This window comes from Martes martes (genome assembly GCF_963455335.1).
Source record: "Martes martes genome assembly, chromosome: 7".
In the NCBI taxonomy this organism is placed as follows: Eukaryota; Metazoa; Chordata; class Mammalia; order Carnivora; family Mustelidae; genus Martes; species Martes martes.
The window spans coordinates 113,561,784-113,585,910 of NC_137894.1; the positions used below are offsets into that span (position 1 = coordinate 113,561,784).

Sequence of the window (24,127 nt, forward strand, 5' to 3'; positions counted from 1 at the left end):
TTTAACCCAAGAACTGCCAGTGAAGTGAGACAGTTAAAATCCCCCTTTTACACTCCTTTAACCTTTTAGATCAAATGCTGAGAGAAGGAACAATGTCAAGAAATATCTTAGAAATGCTCAGGTATATAAAATAAGATGGAGAAGAGAATCAAGGATTTTGTAATTTGTCTGTAGGTTTCACTTGTAGGTGGCAGTGTGAAATAGTATTGTATGAACAGGAATCAGACCTGTATTCCTTGCGGTTAGGAAAAGGCCAATCAATATACCAACTCTTAAGAAGAGGGGAAGGGTGGCTATAGCTTGGCCAAACCACTGAAGGTTTTATCAGACTTCACCTCCACAGTGAAAGTCTCCTTCTGTTCCTTTTCTGTGTGATTCTGGACGTAAATGTCTACTTCCACATTTATTCCAGTCCTATTCTTCCTTAAGCCTTACAAGATATGATCCGAAATACTGCTTCCTTCCCTTTTGCTCTCATCACACAAAATCTAGGACCCAGATGTTTTCCACTTTCCTTAGAAAATAGAATTTTCCTCTATAAGCCCAATATTAGAAACTGTATTGTATCTGAGTATCAAGGGGTCCCATTCCCTCCAGATGTGCTCTAGAGTTTTTTTCAAAAACTGAAGCCAAGATCACATCTGTTACAGGGATAAAACTGTATTGGCAGGACAGACCAAATGAAAAGGAAGACAATATGACGTACTGTTGGATCTATTCCTTTTCCACTGCGAACATTTAAGCTTTAAAATCTGGCTGATTCACAGTGAAATATTAACCACAGCTATACGTAACTTAGTAAGTTATACACCTTAATTTTATTTTTCAGAAGACTTTATTTGAGAGAGAGAGAGCACAAGCAGGGAGGAGGAGCAGAGGGAGAGGGAGAAGCAGACTCCCTGCTGCACAGAGAGCCTGATGTGGGGCTTGATCCCCAGACTTCGGGATCAGTGATGAGGCAAAGGCAGACACTTAACAGACTGAACCACCCAGGCATGCCAGGCACCCTAATTTCCTTTAAAGATTTTATTTATTTATTTGACAGAGACACAGCAAGAGAGGGAGCACAGGCAGGGAAAGTGGGAGAGAGAGTAGCAGGGAGGCTGATGCAGGGCTCGATCCCAGGACCCCGGGATCATGACCTGAGTTGGGGGCAGATGCCTAATGACTGAAACACCCAACTGCCCCCAAGCACCTTAATTTTAATGATCCTATGGTACAGTGATGAAATTTTTTAAAATAAGATTTTATTTATGTATTTGATAGAGAGCACAAGTAGGCAGAGCAGCAGGCAGAGGAAGAGGGAGAAGCAGACTCCCTGCCAAGCAGGATCCCAACAGGGGGTTTGATCCCAGGACCCTGGGATCACGACCTGAGTCAAAGGCAGCCACTTAACTTACTGAGTTGCTCAGGCGCCCCAGTGATGACATTTCTTAATAGAAAAACTAATCTACAGATAAAGTGAGCACACAAAACTACGAACTCAGAATTTCATTCTGCATAAAATAAGAAAAATAGTTAAGGCTCTAACGTGGAAGTAGGGCTAGGGACATGGGGAAGGCCGATCACAAAGCCTCCAAAGAAAATGCCAATATTAGGGAGTGTGTAAAGATACTGGCTGTTGGTGAAGTGTGAGAACAGCAGAATTGGGGAATGTCTGCACATTTGGGATGACTGGAGGTACAGTACAGTGTATGTTCGAGTCACAATGAGATCAACACTCTTTCCATTAAAAGCAAGATTATCTTGTCCTTTTCTTTGGTCTTTCCGTCACCCTCACACGTTCATACAGGAGTGGTAAACAATGTTCAACTGCTGAAGACTATGAGAAGGGCCCAAGAACCTCCCAGGAAGAGTACATTACCAAAACTAAGAACTAACCTGGCTGCTGCTGCAGACAAGCTATGTCACCAGAAAAACCCTGCATAACATTTGCATCAATAGCAAGTACAAACCTTGGAGCTACAATCAAGACTTACTTATTAGTCTGGAAAAAGGAGGGGAAAAGTTTGTTAGCTTCACATAAACCACAGTGAAATGTACTCAACACATACATAAAAGGTTTCTCCAAATTCTCTGTGTGGCAGCCTAATGGTTTTGAAACTGATGCTTTGTAAGGAAATTCAATGTTCAGAGACCAAGAAAAAAATCACTCAAGGGGAAAATATAACTAAAGAACATTTATTCATTTTTTCACTAAGACTTTAACTTGAGGACATAACTAAACTGTCACCACCCCCCCACCCCAACCTGAAGAAGGGTTAGTACAGTGAATGTTATAAAGCAGATATGAACAGTTTGAAGGATTGGAACCAACATTAACTGACAAACAACCTCCATCTAAATTATCATAAAAATGTTTAAGTAAAAAAAAAAGTGGGAGGGAAGGGGGCAATGGGGGTTTCAGATTGAACAGATCCTCACATTTCATCTAATACATTCAATCCTGGCTAGAGTATACCAAAATGGAAACAGGATTACTATAATACAAAACTTCCACTACAGCACGCTGTACACACCTGTGTTCCAAGCCCACCCCCATGCCCCTACTGCTTCCAACTCAACTATTTCCCGGCCTGTTGAGCCTGCCGACGAAGGAGCACATAGATCTTCTCTTTAATCCAGTCTTTGTTATAGGGCTGGTATGTCTGGGTATCAGCTCGGTAACTGAGGGACAGAAAGGCAGAAACAGTTATAATGGTCAATTACTGTTGTGTTTTTAAAACGCTAAATTATAACTGCCCCATAATGGTATAGGTGGGCATGTTTATACATGAACTTAATGAAAACATTAAATGAGCCGCTTATATCACTGTTGAACTTCAAGTGATAGGAGCTTTAGACCACCAAATACAATTTTACAGCAGAAAAAGAAACCAAGGTCTAGAAACCTTAAGTTAAATGCTCAATGTGTTACACATCTACTTCTTGACAGTATGACCAGAAACTATGTGTTCTTTCTCCTATTTAGTTACAACTTTTATGGTTTATTATTAAAATACAAAAAAAACCAAACACTGGTACAAACTTGAGATTTGCTAAATTTCTTTAGAATTAACTAAAAAATCTTAAACATGTTACTACTATGAAGACTTCTTCCCTATAAAGTGTTAAGGAAATCTTTTAACCTACATCTCAGGATTTGCCCTTTTGTTAAAAAAAGAGTTTATTTATTTATTTGAAAGAGAGTGCGCACACGAGTGCACAAGCAAGGGAAGGAGCAGAGAGGGAGAAGCAGACTCTCCGCTGAGCAGGGAGCCCAACTCAGGGCTCAATGCCAGGACGCCAGGATCATGACCTGAGCCGAATGCAGAAGTGTAACTGACAGTCATCCAGGTACCCCAGGATTTGCTTTTTTATTTATTTATTTTTTAAATATTTTATTTATTTGACAGAGATCACAAGTAGACAGAGAGGCAGGCAGAGAGAGGAGGAAGCAGGCTCCCCACCAAGCAGAGAGCCTGATGTGGGGCTCGATCCCAAGACCCCGAGATCATGACCCGAGCCGAAGGCAGAGGCTTAACCCACTGAGCCACCCAGGTGCCCCCAGGATTTGCTTTTTAAAGTAATCATACTACAGGCTGGTACAGAATTACTCGAAGACGTAACAAGCTTCAAATAGCTCTAATCAGAAGAGGAGGGTCAGGAGAGCCTGGACTGGCGGCATTAGCAATGAGACTCCAGTGGACTCCAGGCATCCTGAGGCCAACGTATCAATGAATAGGCAACCACTCAGGGTATCTGTACAAGACTCAGTACAAACATTCCAGGTGACCTACCACTGAAATCTAATTGGTTAAGCATTAAAATCATTTTTGGGGTAAAAAACTAAGGCTAGAGTATAAAAAAGCAGACCATAAGTAACCAGAGATTGCACAAATACAAATCACTTCAGTGTCTCAAAGGCATGTGCACCATGTGGTAGAAACACTACAGGGCATCCAAGAGACAAAGATGCACTTTGCCTTAAAAAAAAATTAAAAAACCCACCAACCTTAGGGATACTTTATTTTTTTATTTTTTAAAAGATTTTATTTATTTATTTGACAGACAGAAATCACAAGTAGGCAGAGAGAGTGGGGGAAGCAGGCTCCCTGCTGAGCAGAGAGCCCGATGCGGGACTTGATCCCAGGACTCTGGGATCACGACCCGAGCCGAAGGCAGAGGCTTTAACCCACTGAGCCACCCAGGTGCCCCTTTAGGGGTACTTTAGAAAAACAAAATATCTAAATTATCAATTAGTACTTATCTGAATCAACTCACTTAATCCTTATTACAGCCCTATGAGTAGATACCATTTTTAAAAAATTTATCTGACAGAGCACAAGCAGAGCGAGCAGCAGGGAGAGGGAGAAGGAAAAGCAGACTCCCTGCTGAGCAAGGAGCCTGATGCAGGGCTCAATCCCAGGACCTTGGGGTCATGACCTGAGCCAAACCAGATGCTTAACCAACTGAGCCACCTAGGTGCCCTGCGAGTAGATACCATTACCTCCCCTTTCTTTTTACAAAGGAGGAAACCGAAGAACAAGCAACTTACTAGCTCATTGATTTGGGCAGGCAGAAGCTTAAAACACTCCTGGACCAGAGTCCTCCCTCTTAACTACTGAGCTAGGAATCTATGCTCCAACTATTGGCAGGACAGACAAACTCCAAAGAAGAAACGTTTTATACCATTATCATATTCTTCCCCTGAATAGTAAGGTCAGAATCTGGTTTATTAAAAATGCATAAATCTTCTACTTTTACAAAATGCTTAACAAAAAAAAAAAATAAAATAAAATAAGGGCTTACTAATCTCCTTTTGTTATAATGAGAAATATTCAAAAAAGTTAAATAATTTTCTCTGAATATTCTTTTTTAGTGCTTCCTAATTAAATAAGGGTTAATCTAGTCTACTTCAGATATGGTACAATAGACTACAATATTTATATCAACACTGGAGAAGAACTAAAACAAGAACAGAATTTTTTCAGAACTGTATCAGGGTGGGACAGACTTAAGATTTAATTATTTGGGGTGGGAGAAGTGCACAGTGAGGGGAAGGAGCAGAGGGAAAGGGACAAGCAGACACTACACTAAGCACAGAGCCCAATGCAGGGCTCAATCCTGAGTCCCTGAGATCATGACCTAAGACAAAAATCAAGAGTCAGATGCTTAACTGACTAAGCCGACTAGGAGCCCCAATAAAACTTTCACATCGGGGCGCCTGGGCGGTGGTTAAGCATCTGACTTCAGCTAAGGTCATGTTCTCAGGATCCTGGGATCGAGTTCTGCGTAGGACTCTGTGTTCAGCGGGGAGTCTGCTTGACCCTCTTCCTTTGCCCCTCACCCTCAGTTGTGCTGTCACTCCTGCTCTCTCTTAAATAAAATTTTTAAAAACAAAACAAAACAATAAATAAAAACCCCTTTATTAATGCATTTCATTAAAGACCAGACCTGAATCACTGGAATGTTTTGAGTTAGCTAAGTAAAACTCAAATATTCCAACAAAATACAAGTTTTCAACAGGAGTCACTGGTGAGATAGCAAGTCCTGGTCTGGCCCCAGCTATAATCCAGGAGTCACATGAAGTGCCTGTGAGTAAGACATATATATTTCAAAAACATATTTGTTTCTAGGAAATATCTGGCACGTAATATTCAAGCACCTGATGACTAAAGATCATCTCATTGTAAGGTATTCTCATTTTTCCTTTGACATGAATACAGAATCATCTTAGTTTTAACCCAAAGTCAACTGCTTTAGGACAAAGACTTTGAGGGAGAAAACAAAACAAAACAAAACAAAACCCAAAACAAACCAAACCCAAAACAAAACAAAAAAACCCAAAAATCCCACCCCCCAAAACAAATGACTTTGGTTTAAGAAACCAAGATCAGGACTTTGAACTTCTCAGCATTCTCTCTGCATACCAATTGCCATCAATTAGCAAAATTCTCAAGCTTCTCCTGTGCCTGTAGGTTTATGTTGCCAAATTAACTTATCAGCCATATGTAGATGAAATACCACTACATAGTAGTCAAAATGCAAAGACCAGTGTCAGGCACAGAGTGACCTCACAATACCATAAATCATCTCAAAAGGCTGGATGAACAGAAAAATACACCTTAAGAGATATGGTGGCTAATACTTACACAAGGCAGCTGAGGTCTGCCAGATCGTCAATAAAATCAAACAACTGACTGATATCATATGTGATAGAGGGGCTGTTGGGATTCATTCTCTTCAGATGTTCTTCATACATTTTACAAACACCTATGAGAGGAGAAAAAACAAGATCTTACAACTGTATAAACTTTAGATAGGAACAGCATATAAATAACATATATGTAGTAATGCCATAGCGTTTTTTTAAGGATTTAACTTTCTAAAGTAATCTCTACACTCAATGTGCGGCTTGAGCCTACAACCCAGAGATCGAGAGTCGCATGCTCCATTGACTGAACCAGTCAGGGACCCCCATAATACTTTATTTTTATAAAGTTAGGCTGGAGCGGGATGCCTGGGTGGCTCAGTCGGTTAAGTCACTGCCTTCAGCTCAGGTCATGCTCCCAGGGTCCCAGGATCGAGTCTCACATCGGGCTCCTTGCTTAAAAGGGAGCCTGCTTCTCTCTCTGCCTCTGCCTGCCTCTCTGCCTGCTTGTGCATGCGCTTGCTCTCTCTCTCTCTCTGACAAATAAGTAAATAAATAAATAAGTGAAATTAAAAAAAAAAAATTAGGCTGGGAAAAGAACAGTAAGTTGGTCACTTTCGTTTTAGTTTGTCACTAGCAAATTTCTTTTTATCTATTTGCGAGGATGCTCAGTATTTTATGCCTTAATAATAAAATAAAATGATTACTTCAAGCCACGAGGTCTAAAAGAACTTTAAAGGCTTGTCATATGAGAGTTCAAACAAGTGATGACAGTGTAGGTCTTACCAGGTTTTTCAATAAACAAATATTCCTAAAGACTCAGAATAAATAAAGAAAAACAGCACATTTGGGAATGAAGGATGACAAACAGGCTTTTCTATCCTGCTTTCAACTTTTGATACAATGCAAAAACAAATGAACAAAAACTGGCACCCAGGAAGAGATTATGTTAAGAGTACTTTACTTAAGAGACTGGACTCTGGATTCAGAGACTTGAATTGTCCTTTACTAACGACTCTGTCCCCAGAACCCTACTTGTCAAATGGTGAGGATAACAATATTCTTGATGGAGTTATGGTGAAGGTTATGCAAAACGGTGCATATAAAAGCATTATTAGCACATGTAAGTGCATGTAAGTACTCAAATATAAATCATAAAAAGACAATAAAATGAACGAAGTCACTGATAGCAAGCACACATTAATTATCTAAAGAGGACATTATTTAATTTTTATTCAGTGACATACTCTTGTTCCCACACAATGGAAAAATAACCTTTTCTATCAATTCCCACTAACAAATGCTTTTAATACCACTATGATGAATGAACAAGCAAATAAATGTCATCTGGGAAAACATGTCTTATCCTCTACATTCAGGTCTTTCATGTACCTCTAAACTGACTTAGTACATTTCCCCATAGAAAGTAATATTAAAAAAAAAAAAGAAGTATGGGGCGCCTGGGTGGCTCAGTGGGTTGAGCCTCTACCTTCGGCTCGGGTCATGATCCCAGGGTCCTGGGATTGAGCCCCACATCAGGCTCTCTGCTTGGCGGGGAGCCTGCCCCCCCCCCGCCTACCTCTCTGCCTACTTGTGCTCTCTCTGTGTGTCAAATAAATAAATAAATACAATCTTTAAAAAAAAGAAAAAAGAAGTAATATTCAACTAAAGATCTATGAAAAGCTCTCGAGTTAGGGTTTTTGACTGGTACTGGCACACCACACTGTGATCAGAGAGATCACTCATGAGTTACTGAACAGAAAGGTCAAAGTAGAAAGGAAATAAAAATCAGCAAAATGGGTGTCCGCCAGTGGTGCGCCTCAGCCCCGAGGAGCCGTTGAGGGGTCAGGGCTGAAGCCCGCTCATGTGGGAGCCATCACTGCTGCTGTCCTCCCGCCCGCCCATCCCTTCTCCCTCCTGGCGGCCATCATGTTGGCGCTCATCTCCCGCCTGCTGGACTGGCTTCAGTCGCTCTTCTGGAAGGAGGAGATGGAGCCGACGCTGGTGGTGCTGCAGTACTCGGGCAAGACCTCCTTCGTCCGTCAGTGTCATTGCATCAGGTCAGTTCAACAAAGATATGGTTCCCACAGTGGGGTTTAACATGAGGAAAGTAACTAAAGATTTGGGACATAGGACAATCCCGATTCCGGAGCCCGTGGGAACAGTACTGCAGAGGAGTCAATGCCATTGTTTATATGACAGATGCTGCTGATCGTGAAAAGATAGAAGCCTCTCGAAATGAACTACATAATCTTCCAGATAAACCACAGTTACAAGGAATTCCAGTGCTAGTACTTGGAAACAAGAGAGATCTTCCTAATGCCTTGGATGAGAAACAGCTAACTGAAAAAATGAACCTGTCTGCTATTCAGGATAGAGAAATTTGCTGCTATTCAATTTCTTGCAAAGAAAAGGATAATACAGATTCACACTTCAGTGGTTTATTCAACATTCAAAATCTAGAAGAAGCTGAAGCATCTTCTGAAGTCTTCCGGTCCTTCCTGGCTATAATCCTGGAATGACTGTCCGTTCCTCTGAAGTACTTCCCAGAATACGGTCCTTTGAAACCCAAGAAATTGCCTTTTCCAGAGTTTAATTCTCTTGTGCACTGCTGAAGGTGTGTATCCCTAATCCTTCATAAAGAATCAGCTAGAGTTGTCATGATAAAGTCAGCACACACAGGAAAGGTTCTTACACATACTTGTCTTAACAGTGCGTAGAGCCTTTTTTAAAACAACAACAAAAAACGCACAACACAACACTTGACCATCTTAAATCAAGAAAATGGCATATTTCTGCTTTGGTCTTCCTGGGCCAGATTTTCATATTGGTTTTCAGTAAATGTCTATAATATTTCATTGTAGAATCCATTCACTTAATACTAATACTGACTTGATACAACATGAAGTCCCTAGTGCCACACAGTATTTAGGAAACCTTAAGCTTGACTCATGTGGGATATAAACATAATGTTTACATATCTACAAATGCATGTGAAATGTATAACTACACCTTAGGAATTTTAAAAAATGGTCTGCAAAGAGTGAGCTGAGGCATCAGATCAGTGTTGTTACGGTTTTTTACACTGGTGAGATCGTATATGAATTTTTAAAACATCTGCTTTCTGAGAATTCATCATCACAGATAGCAGTTGGGGATATGAGAGGAACTAATAAGGCATGCTATTGTGTATCTGTCCAGATCATTACTTCTCTATTTTTTCTTCTTTTCCTTTTTCTCTTTTTCGGGGTTAGGGAGGACGGAGCTCAACACACTTTTTTAAAGGGTTGGGAATTGAAGATTTTCTCAAAGGCTTTCATGGATTTAGAGCATTCCAGCCAATGTAATAAAATGTGTTAGGAATGTCAGACTTTGTTCAAACACCTGTTTGTTCTTTGTATCTCTAGTCATTAAATCAGTGCTGCTGCATGACACTCTCTCGACTTTTTAAAATCCAGCCTGCTTCCCCTTCTCTCTCCCTGCCTGCCTCACTCCTGCTTGTGATCTGTCAAATAAATAAATAAAATCTTGAAAAAAGAAAAAAAAAAAAAACCAGCTCCATGTACAACAGCATCAAAAAATAAAATTCTTTGTGGGGGGCGCCTGGGAGGCTCAGTGGGTTAAGCCTCTACCTTCGGCCTAGGTCATGATCTCAGGGTCCTGGGACTGATCCCCACATCAGGCTCCCTGCTCAGCAGGATGCCTGCTTCTCCCCTCTCTCTCTGCCTGCTGTGCTGCCTACTTGTAATCTGTCTCTCTGTGTGTCAAATAAATAAATAAAATCTTAAAATAAAATAAAATTCTTTGGAATAAATTTAATAAAAAAAGCATAGAACATACACTGAAAACTACAAAATGTCACTGAAAGTAAAGATTTCAAGTATTTGAAGATCTAGTATTCACAGATCATGAGACTTAATATTAAGATGGTAATGCTCCACAGGGACACCTGTGATTGATTTCAGCTCAGGACTCGATCTCTGAGTTCTGAGATCTGAGCCCCTCATCAGTCTCCTGGCTCAGCAGGGAATCTGCTCCCTACCCCCACTCATGTTCTCTAATAAATAAATAAATCTTAAAAAAAAAAAAGATGGTAATAACCTCCAAAATCATCTATAAATTCAATGTAATCTCTATCAAAATCCAACCTAGTTTTGCGGAAATTGACAAGCTGATCTTAAATTTGATATGAAAATACAAGAAGCCCAGGATAACCCAAAGGATCTTGAAAAAGAACAAAGCTGGAAGACTCACAATTACCAATTCCAAAACTTACTGTGAAACTACAAACTTACTATGAAAACTTACTATGAAACTAACAAAGAGTGTGGTACTGCTTCTACATTAAGTATGGGTATACAGATCAATGGAACAGAAAAGAGGGTCCCCGCAAATAAACCCTCACATTTATAGTCAATTGCTTTTTTTTTTTTAAGACTTTATTTATTTATTTGACAGACAGAGATCACAAGTAGGCAGAGAGGCAGGCAGAGAGAGACAGGGGGAAGCAGGCTCCCTGCTGAGCAGAGCACCCGACGTACAGCTCGATCCCAGAACTCTGGGATCGTGACCTGAGCAGAAGGTAGAGGCTTTAACCCACTGAGCTTCCCAGGTGCCCCAGTCAATTGCTTTTTGACCAGGATACAAAGACAAAACTTGAAAAGAAAGAACAGTCTTTTCAACAAATGGTGCTATGACAGCTGGAGAGTCACATGCAAAAGAATAAAGTTGGGCCCTCACTTCACATCATAAATGGCGCAGAGACCTAACTGTAAGAGCCCAAACTATAATACACCTGAAAGAAAATACAGGCACAGATTTTCATGACTTTGAACAAGGCAATGGATTCTCAGATATGGCACCAAAACCATTAGGAGAAAAAAAAAAATAAATTGGAGTTCATCAAAATTTAAACCTTTTGTGCTTCAAAGGGCACTATTAAGAAAGTGAAAAGACAAGCCACAGACTGAGAGAAAATCTCTGCAAAACATACATCTGATATAGGACTAGCATCCAAAATACATAAAGAACTCATAAAACTCAACAATCAAAAAAAACCAAACACCTCAATTAAAAAGTGGGCAAGGGATCTGAACAGACAGCTCACCAAGGAAGATAAACAGATGGCAAATAAGCATGATGAAAAGATACTCAACATCATGTCGTTAGAAAACTACAAATTAAAACGAGGTATCACTATCTACCTATTAGAATGACAGAAATCCGAAACAATGACAGCACCAAATGCAAAGGATGTGGAGCAATGGGGATTCTATTCATTGCTGGTGAGGATGCAACATGGTACAGCCACATCTGAAGACAGTTTGTCAGCTTTTTACAAAGTTAAACACAATCTTACCTATGATGCAACAGTCACACTCCTCAGTATCTACCCAAAGGGGTTGAAAATAGGTCCACACAGAAACCTGCACTCGAATGTTTGTAGCAGCTTTATCATAACTGCCAATACCAGAAGCAATTACTATGTCCTTCAGTAGGTAAATGGATAACCAAACTGTGGTATATCCAAATGAGGGATCACTCAGCAATAAAAAGAAATGAGCTATCAGGCCATCAAAAGATACTGAAGATTCTTAAAAGTACACTCTCTTGGAGGCACCTGGGTGGCTCTACTGGTTAAATGTCTGACTTCGGCTCAGATCATGGTCTCAGGGCCCTGGGAATCCCTGCTCAGTGGGGAGTCTGCTTGTCTCTCTCCCTGTGCCCCTACCCTGGCTTGTGCTCTAATAAATAAATAAACTAATTAATTAAATCTTTAAAAACAAACAAAAAACCACTATTTTGTGAAAAAGTCAACTTGAAAAAGCTATACGCTGTAGAACTTCAACTACATGATATTTTGGAAAGGTGATGATGCTATGGAGACATTAAAAAGATCAGTGGCTGCCAGATGTTTAGTGGAAGGAACAGGTGAAGCACTGGAGATTTTTAGGGCAGTAAATGGTAGATACCTGTAATTATATAAGCCAAAACCCCAAAAATGTCCGAAGCAAAGGCTGAACACTAATATAAACTATGGCTTTCTAGTCATAATAATGTATTAGTACTGGTTCTACAATTGTAACTAATGTACCACAGTGAAACAGGATGTAAGTGGTAGGGGAAACTGGAAGGACAAGGTAGGGAAGAAACGGTGTGATGGAATTCTCCGTACTTTTCAGTTTTCCTATAAACCTACAACTACTGGAAAGAAACTAAATCTATTAATTTAAAAAGACATGGAAGAACCTCAAATGCATACTGCTGAGTGAAATAAGCCAGTCTGAAAGGGCTACATATGGTAATGATTCCAACTCTATGACATTCTGGAAAAGGTAAAACTAAGGAGGTGATAGTAAGACCAACAGTTGTCAGGGGCAAAGGGTGAACTGGGGAGGAGGGATGAACAGGTAGAGCACAGGGATTTTTAGGGTAACTGAAAATTGTTCTGTATGATACTGTACCAATGGGTATATGTTATGCATTTGGTCAAACCCAAATAACTGTACAACATGAAGAATAAGCTTTAGTTAATAATAAAAGACTTTAGTTAATAGTTGACTTTAGTTAGTAATAATAATAGACATTAATTAGTCACTGTATCCATACTGGGTTCATGGGGCGCCTGGGTGGCTCAGTTGGTTAAGCATCTGCCTTTGGCTCAGGTCATGATCTCAGGGTCCTGGGATCAAGCCCCATGTCCTGCTCCCTGCTCAGCAGGTAGTCCACTTCTCCCTCTGCCCCACCCTCTGCTTGTGCTTGCATGCTCTCTCTCAAATAAATAATCCTTAAAAAAAATACTGGGTTTATCAAATGTAACAAACATACCACACCAAGGTCTTATTAATGGGGGAAACTGTGGAGGTGGGGAAAGGGAGTACATGGGAACTTTATATTTTCTGTTTTCTTCTGTAAATCTTAAACTGCTCTAGAAATAAAGTGCATTAATTAAAAAGAAAAAAATAGGCTTCACTAAAATCAGCAGAGGTTGGCAGGGTACTGCAGAATCAAAGACATGGTAATATAGCTAAGGCCCTAATGTGCCAAGGCAGCACGTGCACAAAGTCCACCATACTGGTCAGCAGAGAAAGGGTCCTGAAATGGAAGGAAGAACAAGAGCTGCTCTTCTTTTAAAATTAAGAGAATCTGCAATCAGGAAGGCATGATGCCAACTACCTAGAAGATGTCTCTAATTATTATTAGTTTTTTTTCCCCCACAGATCTACCCATTGTTGGCTTTATAAGGACAGATTTTAAGGCTAACCCAGTTAGTTTTGGATAATCAACAAATTCAGAGACATGCCCAGCAGCAAAAACAGAGAATATAAAAGCTTTATAGGAAGAAATAAAGAATGGACAACTTACTAAAAAGGGTGCAGAATGTACACAACTGGTTTACTTGATATGATGATTAATCAAGGATGAATCCAATTTGTGATGATCCAATCTATACCCTCTCATCTAATGGTTTACTGAGTAAAGAAACATTAAGGGCTAATAGTTCCCTTCAGGGTGGTGTCAGCTTATCAAATGCACAATAAATTATACTTACTTGGTTCCATTTGCTTTTATTCTCTGAGCTAATTTTTAGTTTCTAACACTCTGATGGAGTATAACCAAACCTCAACAGCTTTTAATGTTTATTTGTTCAATGACCAGACTAATAGGTTCTGAAGATATCCCTAGAGCCTGTCTTAACAACTCTACAGTGCTTGAGTTTAACCACAATACATTAGGAGTAACTGGTAGGATATTTACATATCACAACAAACAATGGAATATCAACATAACAAAGGGAGGCTTCAGAAAGTCATTCATTGTAAAAAAAAAAAGTCATTCATTATAATCATGAGCTGGATAAAAAAATATTTGCAGGAGAAAGATAATATATATAATCAATGCTTGAACATTCAACAAATATGGTCTTTAATATCTTCCTTCCCTGTTCAAATGAATAATTCAAGAAGTCTGGAGAAAAAACAAGCCCAGTTCCTAAACGAGACATGTTCTAATGTGAATGTCAGGAAAACAAAAATAAAAACTCTTGATTAGTGTTTAAACTCACCCTCCATGCATTCATTCACAGATTCATAGTCAGCGTAAGTTCTGCCTTCTGGCCTCTTGGTAGGCTGTACCAGCAAAATGGTGTGAGACTGCAGGGGGGAAAGTGATTTCAACATAAATTTCCAACTCATATTTGAGAAATTCATAGTATGATGTAAAATCCTCAGCCACGACACAATGACCATTGGTTATTAAAACATTATTAATTAGGGTGCTCGTCCTACATTTATGCGTTTGTGCAAGCGTGGTGTCAGAAGGTGGACTGCCAGCTTCTCCCTAAGGTCTCTTCTCTGTAACGTCTCCCAGTCCTTAAGGGCTGCTTTCTCCAACTGCTGGACCTACTGCATGTAAGCATTCAGCATAAACTACTGTACTCTTTTTTTCTTTCCTATCATTCTCCCCAACCAGATCATCAACGCACTCAGTTTTCTATCTCTACTGGTCACTTTCTATCTCTAGCCTTATTAAGTCTCTTAATAAAAACTCAGATGGGGGCGCCTGGGTGGCTCAGTGGGTTAAAGCCTCTGCCTTCAGCTCAGGTCATGATCCCAGGGTCCTGGGATGGAGCCCCGCATCGGGCTCTCTGCTTGGCGGGGAGCCTGCTTCCTCCCCTCTCTCTCTGCCTGCCTCTCTGCCTACTTGTGATCTCTCTCTGTCAAATAAATAATTAAAATCTTTAAAAAAAATAAAAATAAAAAAAATAAAAACTCAGATGGAAGCTGACAAAAGTAGAAAAAGGGAAACACTATTATGACTGTAAGCACTGGATCTGATTTATGTTTTTTCCAACCTTAGCACAACAGTGGAGTCACCTCTTAGCCAGGGCTTAGACTCTAATGTGAAGGCAGAAGATAAATGGGCAGTATAAAATTAATAGAGTTAACATTACCCTAGAAAAACCATTAAACTATTCACCCAATAGATGACTCACCTCAAGAATCTCAAAAGCACATTTAAAAAAAAAAGATTTTATTCATTTATTTGACAGAGAGCACAGCAGTGGTGAGCAGCAGGCAGAGGGAGAGGAAGAAGCAGGCCCACGGAGCAGGGAGCCCAACATGGGGTTTGATCCCAGCACCCTGGGATCATGACCTGAACTGAAGGCAGATACCTTAAAAACTGAGCCACCTAGGCACCCCTCAAAATCACATATTTTTAACAATTTTTTAAAAAAGATTTTGTTTATTTATTTATTTGACAGACAGAGATCACAAGTAGGCAGAGAGGCAGGCAGAGAGAAAGAGGAGGAAGCAGGCTCCCTGCGGAGCAGAGAGCCCGATGCGGGGCTCGATGCCAGGACCCTGAGATCATGACCTGAGCTGAAGGCAGAGGCTTTAACCCACTGAGCCACCCAGGCACCCCAAATCACCTATTTTTAAACACTAGAATCACACGAAATAGATGATCACACTGTGATGACTGTGAATATGCCTCCAACAGCAGATAGACTTAACATCTCCCATCTCATTATGCTCAGCAGGGGGCACATTTTTGTTAGTGGGTCTATTTCACAGTTTCTCAATCTCTGCACTTTTACAATCTGGGCTTGAAGGGTTCTCCTTACAGAGGTAGTCCTGTGCATTGCAGGATGTTTAGAAGCATCCCTGGCTTATTCCCACTAAATACCAGTAGCACTTGAACCCCCCTGCCCCTTCCTGAACAAAACTGTGACAACCAAAAATGTCTCCAACTACTGGTCTCTTGAAATTATGGCCCCTTCCAATCTTTTGCCAAGTGTGTTAAGGTCAATCAATTAAATGCAAGTATGATGCAACCTCACTGTAAACACAATCCTCCAACTATTCATATTTTTCTCTTTTACTTTTTGGGGTCCCCAAAATCCTTTATGGCAGGTCCCCCAAACTGTTTTGAAGTGATAAGAATTTTTAAGCATCAAGATATTGGAACTGAATAGTTGAGGCCTAGAGTTTCTGAATAAGCATCAAAAACACCCAGTACTCTGAACACTATATAAAAAGAAAGAAATTGTTCATATTCCTCCCTCCCCATCAAGAACCAACTCACTTTGATGAAAACCTTTTTCCCCCAAAGATTTTATTTATTTGACAGAGAGAAAGTGACAGCAAGAGGGAATACAAGCAGGGGGAGTGGGAGAGGGAGAAGCAGGCTTCCGGAGAAGCAGGGAACCCAGTGTGGGGCTCGGTCCCAGGAAGCTGGGATCATGACCTGAGCTGAAGGCAGACGCTTAACGACTGAGCCACCAGGCGCCCCGATGAAAAGTTTGAGAGGATGTGAGATAAAAATAGATGTTGGTGACAAGAGATGAAGGGTAATTTTCACCTATAATGACCTGAGCAGTCAAGGCCTTTGTTAAACAGGCATTATAAACCAGAGAAAGCATTTTATTAGATTGTTACACAGCATTTTTTCTAAGTTGCCTACTCAAAAAACAGTAGTTATGATGGGTCACATGTTTGAGAAGAAAATAATTTTATAGAAACCACACTAGCATTCCTGCAGTATGGCTCTCGCTCTGTACATTAGCCACACCAGTTGCTACTGTATTAATTTTGTTCTCATTCTAATGCAAATCAAGGGACTAATTTACTTAAAAGAGTAAAGATATGGAAATGGCTATTCACTATGCTAATTTTTACATCTAGTCTTAAAATGAACCTCTGACAACACTCAGTATTATCAATACTTACTACGCAAAGATGAGGATTAAAAACTACTAAGAACAAAAAAATGACTAAATTTACAAATCTGTAACCAAAACGAGTATTATTTTTAAGTGGCAGTGCTTTCTTATTAACATTTTAAGATCATAAAACTTCCCAAATCAGTTTTGATCACTTTCTTCTTACTGGAGCTATTTTCGAAGCCATTTGGTTTTATTAAAAAACAAAAACATATGCACAATATAAGTACATACAAGCATATACATATGTATTTAAATTTCTCACCATAGAAAAATAAAATTGCAAAACCTAAATCAGGAAGAGGTATACAGAATTACCTTAGCAAAATCCTTATTCTCTCTGATTACCAGGCACAAGTGAATTACTTTAATGACTAATCTAGCGTTACTAACTTTTTAAAAGTCTCACACACATGAACTCTAAGAATCATTCTACTGCTACAAAACAATACATACGATTTGCCCATAGCTTCAAATGCTTCTCCCAAACTACCAAAACAAAACAATAAAAACAAACAAAAAAAAAACCCTACACCTAAAGTTTTTATTTTTAATAAAGCCAAAGGTATTTAAGACCATTGAACCAGGGGTGCCTGGGTGACTCAGTGGGTTAAATCCTCTGCCTTCAGCTTGGGTCATGGTCTCAGGGTCCTGGGATCCAGCCCCACAAGGAGCCCCACATCGGGCTCTCTGCTCAGCAGGGAGCCTGCTTCCCCCCCACCCCTGCCTGTCTCTTTGTCTACTTGTGATCTGTTTGTCAAATAAATAAATGAAATCTTAAAAAAAAAAAAGACCACTGAACCAATAATTATTTGTTTTATACACAAATTCTAATTTTTAATGCTACTTAGACTGAGAAGGAATTATCACTGTATTTGCCCAACAAGAATGGGTTATTAATTGCTGTCACTTCCTGAGATTTTAAGCATTATAACACAATACCAAATAGTGACATAAAAGGCAGGGAAAGAAGGAAACTCAGAGATGAAAACACTTGTCCAAGGTCACATTGTTAGTTACGACAAGACAAGAACTGGAAACCCAGTCTCTTAATTCCTGGTGGTTCTCTGGGAAACCATGCTTGATCAAACACTGAAACATCTCAATTCAGAAAAGTACAACCTCAAAAAGTTCCTTGCTAACAACAGCTGTGTAACTTGTTAACAGTAACTGCAGCAATCAGAAAACGAAAGCTGAAGTGTGGAAGTAGCCATGATTCCTCATGATCCCTGTGGACCATCTCCTTTTTGGTGGAATATAATAAAAAATGCAAGCAAAATACCCACTCACTCCACTACCACCCCGATCAGAGCTGAAGGAACCTGGACCCTCAGCTGAGCCTATCTTTTCCGCTTTAGGTCCCAAGAGAATGAGTACGAACAGGACTGAGGGCTGGGAGAAACGCCAGATCAGGCATCTGGGGTCTTGGAAAAGAGAAAAAACGTTATGTGTATATTTAAAGGCAGAGCACAGAAAAACAAAAGAGAGGAGTTGAGAAAGCACACACAAAGCAAAGACGATCCCTCCCGGCCCACACGCTGGGTGTAGTACACTCAATCTGTCAGCTCTGGGGACAGGTTTGTCAGACATCCCTCGGCTATTGTTCCTACATTGGGCCAGGAAGTATGGAGGGAATGAGCAGCATCCCCACGCCGGCCTCTACCAAGGAGCAACTGGGACAAAGCGCATCCTCCACACCGCACCGCTCGCCGGAGCCCGCAGGCGGGCGCGCAAACGTAGGACGGACCCGGGCTCCGGGGCCTAGTGCCAGGCCAAGCGTGTCCGCGGCGGGAAGGGGTAGGGTCCACTCACAAACTGGTGGGCCAGGGAGCTGCACGCTCGACCTGGATGGGGTGGGGAAAAGATGTATGGGGTTGGGATCGCCCCGGAGGTCGGGGGATCGGGGAGCCGCTGAGGCCTTTCTCACCATCGCGCCAAACTCTCTCGCTGCAGCCGCTGCCGACACTGCCGCCGCACACGAGCTTAGCCGCAACGCCGCCAACAGCCAATCCCCGCGAGAGGAGCCGCCGGAAGTCGTCAGAAACGCACCGCGAAAGAGCCTTTTGGACCATAGAGGCGCATACATTTCCGGCAGCTAGAGCGGATACTGACTCTGTCTCAGCCATCTTGGATAAGGGCGATGAGATCCACAGGGAATTACTGCGGAACTTGAAAAAATATCATTTCTTGTGAAGACACAGTCTATCATACTCTAGTTATCAGAAATACGGCTAGAGTAAACAGAGCTATGGACTCTGACACCAAACATCTTGAATTAGCCCTACTCAAAAATGGCGGTAGCATAAGAATCCCGGGCCATAGGTCGGTTGTAACCCGGAAGTACTCTTCTAAAGGAGGGGGGCGGTGAAGCAACCCGGAAGTGGATGTAATGAAGAGGTGCCACTTGGCGGCCATGGCAGCTGTAGTATCCGTGGCTCTGGGTCAAGGCCCAGCGGAATGGAGTAATATGGGCAGCATCGGATATAGGGCAGAGACATCTTTGTATCAGCTTCGCTGCTGAACCCCTGAGCCCAGCGTTAGAGAGCTGCAGGACTCTTTCCTATTCCAGACTCGGAGGAGAGTTTCCCGGGACTGGTGGGCTGGTCCCAGCCTAAGGGGGACTGCCCCAGGGACGTAGGGGCGCCGGGAGAAAGAACAAGTTTGCTTGAGTTTTCCTCTTTTTCCACCTGGGACGTTGTCTGTGGAGGGAGCGGACTGATTGTTCCACCATCCCGCGACTGAAGAAATCTCCCGCATACCTTTAACTGCTAACCGTAGGGAATCCAATGACTGGCCCCTGAAAACGCAGGGGCTGGGACCTGAGATTGCTAAAAGTTCTCTCTGGTGCTAAGATCAGCAAAAAGGGGCTATTTCCAGGTGCGTTCCAGAGAAAGGGGGTTCGTGAACACATCTGCTGGTGGGGAGGACGAAAGAACTGGCAAGTCCACTTGTTCTCTTGGAATCACCACACGCGTTTAAGGACCTCCGGACCCTTTGAAGCCACTGAAAATTTGTAGTCTGGTGGCGGTGGGTAAATAAAGGAGGACAGAATGGATGATTTCATCTCCATTAGTCTGCTGTCTCTGGCTATGTTGGTGGGATGTTACGTGGCTGGAATCGTTCCCTTGGCTGTTAATTTCTCTGAGGTAAGAAATTCTCAAATTTCTGTCAGCTGTTAGGATGGCTGTTGGGACGTAGTGACAGTTGTAAGGGGAAGATGCTTTCTCAGTATCAGAGCTAAAAGTCTTACTAAGGAAGGCTGTCTTAAAAAGCTGCATAGCGGGGCTCCTGGGTGGCTCAGTGGGTTAGAGCCTCTGCCTTCGGCTCAGGTCATGATCCGAGAGTCCTGGGATCGAGCCCCGCGTCGGGCTCTCTGCTCGGCAGGGAGCCTGCTTCCTCCTCTCTCTCTCTCTGCCTGCCTCTCTGCCTACTTGTGATCTCTATCTGTCAAATAAATAAACAAAATCTTAAAAAAAAAAAAAAAGATGCATAGCTTTTCATAATAGAAACGAACCTCATTTTAAGCACTAGAGTCCTTAACGTGGGGTGGGTGAATCCACTGACGATCCTGGGGTACTATGAACCTTGTGAAATTGCATACAAAAATTTAGGACTCTGTGCGTTTTCCTGGAAAGGGGCACCATAACATTCTTTCGATTCCCAGAGGTTCCAAGGAATCGAGGTTCTGGATTGCTATCAAGAAACATAAATGAAGAATATTATTTGTCCATATGTGTAGAAATGAGTATAACTCCTCTTTTTGAGACAATGAAGCATAGTTTTTTGGGGGAAAGGTAGTTTTTTAGATTCGAATCCAAAAAAGCTTTCTGGTGATTTGAATTTTTTGTATTAGAATAAAGATAAGGAAAAAGCTAAATTAGATTGCTCTTAATTCACATTTCCTTTTAAGGAAGCATTGAAATGCATATTTGAAGTTGTTTCAAATCTTTGCTTAGAAATGAATTTTTTGTGAATGTGTTTTGACATTTGGGTCAATTTGTTCATTTGTCATTACTTGAACAAACATAATGAACAGACATTAGCTAGTGGGGAGAAAAGACGAAAGCAGTGAAAATGCAGATAAGTTCTTCATAAAGACTTCATAGCATGCACAGTGCTCAAAAGATTTAGGGCGAAAAACTACTACATTTGGAGGGAACAGGACTTCATGAGTATCTTAGGGTTCCGCAGTAAAATAGGCCCAGTTTCTCCACCATGAAAGAGTTCATGAAAGAGCAAACTGGTAGTCCTACCAAAACTAGCCCACAGACTTATTTTGTTAGAGTAAGTGGCAGAATATTCATTTTTATTATTGTTATTGATTTTTGTCTGCATTTTCTCAAGACAACAGTTGGCTAGAGCTGAGTAGCAGTAGATTGTCACAGTCCTCCTTGGATGTTGAAGCCTACTGCACTTATTTCGGCCTCCTGTCCAGTACTTTGTGAGCCTGCTTTATTTACATGAACCGTATATTCTTATAACTGCATTAAAATTTAATTGACCTTATTAGGGCTGACATTTGTGAGATTTAAGTTGGTTTGTATATTTAAAAACTGATTGAGGTAACTATGATCAGAAATTATAACTGATTCAAATTAGAAATCAATAAAACTTTTTATTTCTATAAAATGCTTAGAACTTTTCTAATTTCAGTATTTTCTTGAACTATCGAGTGATTTTTGCAATATGCAGGTATCTGCTATATTCTTTTTCACTGAGAACAAATCTTAACTTGTAAAGGAGGCCAAATATACATGCGTGGTATAATTAACCAAGACATTAATAAATATAATCAGTATGACATGTCATTTATGGCTGTCTGAATTGATGGTCAAGTGATCTTTTCTATCTGTAGGCTTTAAAATGCTATAAATCACATTCAAAATATCTGTTTATTATAACAGCAGGAACAGTGCATTTTGAGCTCTTAGAATAAAAATTGAAGTTATGTATAACTTAGACATCAACTTAGAATTCAACTGATGTTTTCTTTCTTCTGGTAATTAAACATTTTTTCTAGATAGATTATACTATTATAAATTGATGTAACATGAAACTAGTGAGATAATTTTGTAAAAAGTAAACTCCATTCATGGGGGCTGGGAAAGCACAGTTTCTGCCTTTAGAACAGTTTCTACCCCAAGCTCCTCCATTGGCTAAATTACTTTACTTTTTAAGGAAATCTGACTTTTCTTAGGGACTAGTGTTATTATAAATAAAGAGACCAATCTAATTTATTTTGCAGTTCACTTTCATGTCTACGAAAAGATACACTATATATCATGTTCTTAATCTAGCTGCTGTTTTGTCACTCAATACTTTTTTCCCTCAGAATTCCCCAGAGGCAGGGATAAGAGTTCAAAAAACCATTAATTATGGCAGGATTAGTATTTAGAAATGAGTTAAAATTAAGTGACCCAAAAATCGCTGTAGCAGCTGGTGCCTACCTGCTATACCTGACCCTCAAGAGGTTTACGTGACATTGATCTCTCAGTCACTTTCTTCAACATTCCTTGTCCCCAAATCAACTTTCTTGATGCTTTTGTAACTTATTCCTTGGTTTTTGACCTGGTGACTTTGCCTTTATGCCTAAATGATTTCTGAAACAAAGGAAAAGAAATCTCTGATTCTTGAAAGCACTTATGAGTAACTGATAATCAAGATGCTCTCTTCTTCAGTCTATGGGAAGGAGAAAAACTGAACTTGTAAAGGAGGCCAAAGCATACCTTACACCAAGGAAGTCCCATGTGGTAAAGGAGTTGGAACCACTAGTTTAGCACTATCTTACAATGTTAGATTCAGTTGGTAATGAGCAGTTGTCTTTGACTCTAAAGGAAAAAGCTACATAAGTAGGTTGAGAGCCTACAACTTAACATTACCTAGAATTAACCCCACTTAGCAGGAACTCTGATTGATGAATGAAGTTAAAATGTAAACCATGGCCAGAGTGGTTGTAGATTGATTATCTGAGGATTGTTACTTACATGAGCATGTCTCCTCTTTGCCACGGAGCTGGTAACAGAGCAAGCTGTTTGCGCCAGAGATCTGGGGCAGTGCTCCTCCAACTATCTGGTAAATGACTAGCTCTTGTTTTTGTTTAATTTCCATTACATTGCAGACCAATATATTTATAAAAATTAAGTACTAAGAAAATGAAGTGGAAAAAAAACCAAAATATAAACTCAAACATAGTGTTATTATTTTTTAAGATTTTATTTATTTATTTGACAGAGATAACAATTAGGCAGGGAGGCAGGTGCGGGGTGGGGGGGGCGGGTAGCAGGCTCCCTGCTGAGCAGAGAGCTCAATGTGGGGCTCGATCCCAGGACCCTGAGATCATGACCTGAGCCTAAGGCAGAGGCTTAACCCATTGAGCCACCAGGTGCCCCTGTTATTATATTTACTAGACATACTCTTATATGTCTGTTACTCCTCTGATTGTAATATTGATATTCTATGAAATTTTTTGAAGACTTTCTCTCAGTTTCATACTTTCCTTGTTGCAGACCATTTTGGATTATAATGCCACATTCTTCATGTGTTAAAATAGTATGGACCCACGGGGCGCCTGGGTGGCTCAGTGGGCTAAAGCCTCTGCTTCAGCTCAGGTCATGATCCCAGGGTCCTGGCATCGAGCCCCGCATTGGGCTCTCTGCTCAACAGGGAGCCTGCTTCCTCCTCTCTCTCTGCCTGCTTCTCTGCCTACCTGTGATCTGTGTCTGTCAAATAAATAAATAAAATCTTAAAAAAAAAATAGTATGGACCCATAGGTATGCAGATGAAAGTAGTGCTGCTCTTACTTCAATAAAGGATTCAAGATACTAGTAATGCACGAATCTTCCAGGAACTGTCTGGGACAGGTAGTGTAGTTCAAAATCAGTGTCACTATTTGAGCAAGCTATTTAACATCAAAATCTCTTCTTTTAAATAACCTTATAGGATTGTTGTGAGGATGTAATGAATTAATATGCATGCAAGACTGTATTCTAGAATGTAATAAGAACTTTAGAAAATGTTGAGGGTTATTCTCCTTACTAATTATGAAAACTTCTTCAAGATTTTCATTTTTAGAACTTTTTCAAAATTATAATCTTTAAGCCTTTATTTTGGAACAGACTTCTAATAATGGGTAAACTCCTCCTTCTCCCTCTCCAGTTACCAGAAACTTCTCAACAGGTTGGGATCTGAAAGGTCTTGTTTGGCTGTTGGCATTCCTATTCACCATGAGTGTTCCATTTGGAGAGACCAAGCCTTCTCCTCTAGTCTCC

At 40.6% G+C, this 24,127-nt stretch overlaps 2 protein-coding genes and 1 pseudogene across 5 annotated transcripts in view; 2 read left to right on the top strand and 1 right to left on the bottom strand.

The window, feature by feature from the left end:
* Positions 1-2,160: 2,160 nt before the first annotated feature.
* On the bottom strand, positions 2,161-18,877 carry ERH (ERH mRNA splicing and mitosis factor). Its single transcript, XM_080808704.1, has 4 exons — positions 18,787-18,877; positions 14,199-14,286; positions 6,135-6,255; positions 2,161-2,667 (listed from the first exon to the last, which is right to left on the bottom strand). The coding sequence occupies exons 1-4, from the start codon at positions 18,787-18,789 to the stop codon at positions 2,565-2,567; spliced, it is 315 nt and encodes a 104-aa protein (XP_080664830.1). The 5' UTR covers positions 18,790-18,877; the 3' UTR covers positions 2,161-2,564.
* Positions 8,063-8,606, top strand: LOC308345673 (ADP-ribosylation factor-like protein 8B; annotated as a pseudogene). Its single transcript has one exon. The product of its transcript is annotated as an ADP-ribosylation factor-like protein 8B (transcript).
* A 361-nt stretch (positions 18,878-19,238) lies between the features above and the next one.
* SLC39A9 (solute carrier family 39 member 9) overlaps positions 19,239-24,127 on the top strand; it is a 53,446-nt gene continuing 48,557 nt past the window's right edge. For 2 of the 3 annotated variants that reach the window (XM_080807914.1, XM_080807916.1), the window contains exon 1: positions 19,256-20,005. In XM_080807914.1, the coding sequence (XP_080664040.1) occupies positions 19,910-20,005 (96 nt within the window). In that variant the 5' untranslated portion in view covers positions 19,256-19,909. Of the gene's footprint in view, positions 20,006-24,127 lie in introns of all 3 variants that reach the window. The other variant, XM_080807915.1, reaches the window with a different exon arrangement.

Coding starts and splice junctions, on each gene's coding strand:
- ERH (XM_080808704.1), bottom strand. Junction 6,256..14,198: donor TGTGAATGAATGCATGGAGG/GTGAGTTTAAAC, acceptor CTCCTCTCATAG/GTGTTTGTAAAATGTATGAA. Junction 2,668..6,134: donor GCAGACCTCAGCTGCCTTGT/GTAAGTATTAGC, acceptor TCTGTCCCTCAG/TTACCGAGCTGATACCCAGA.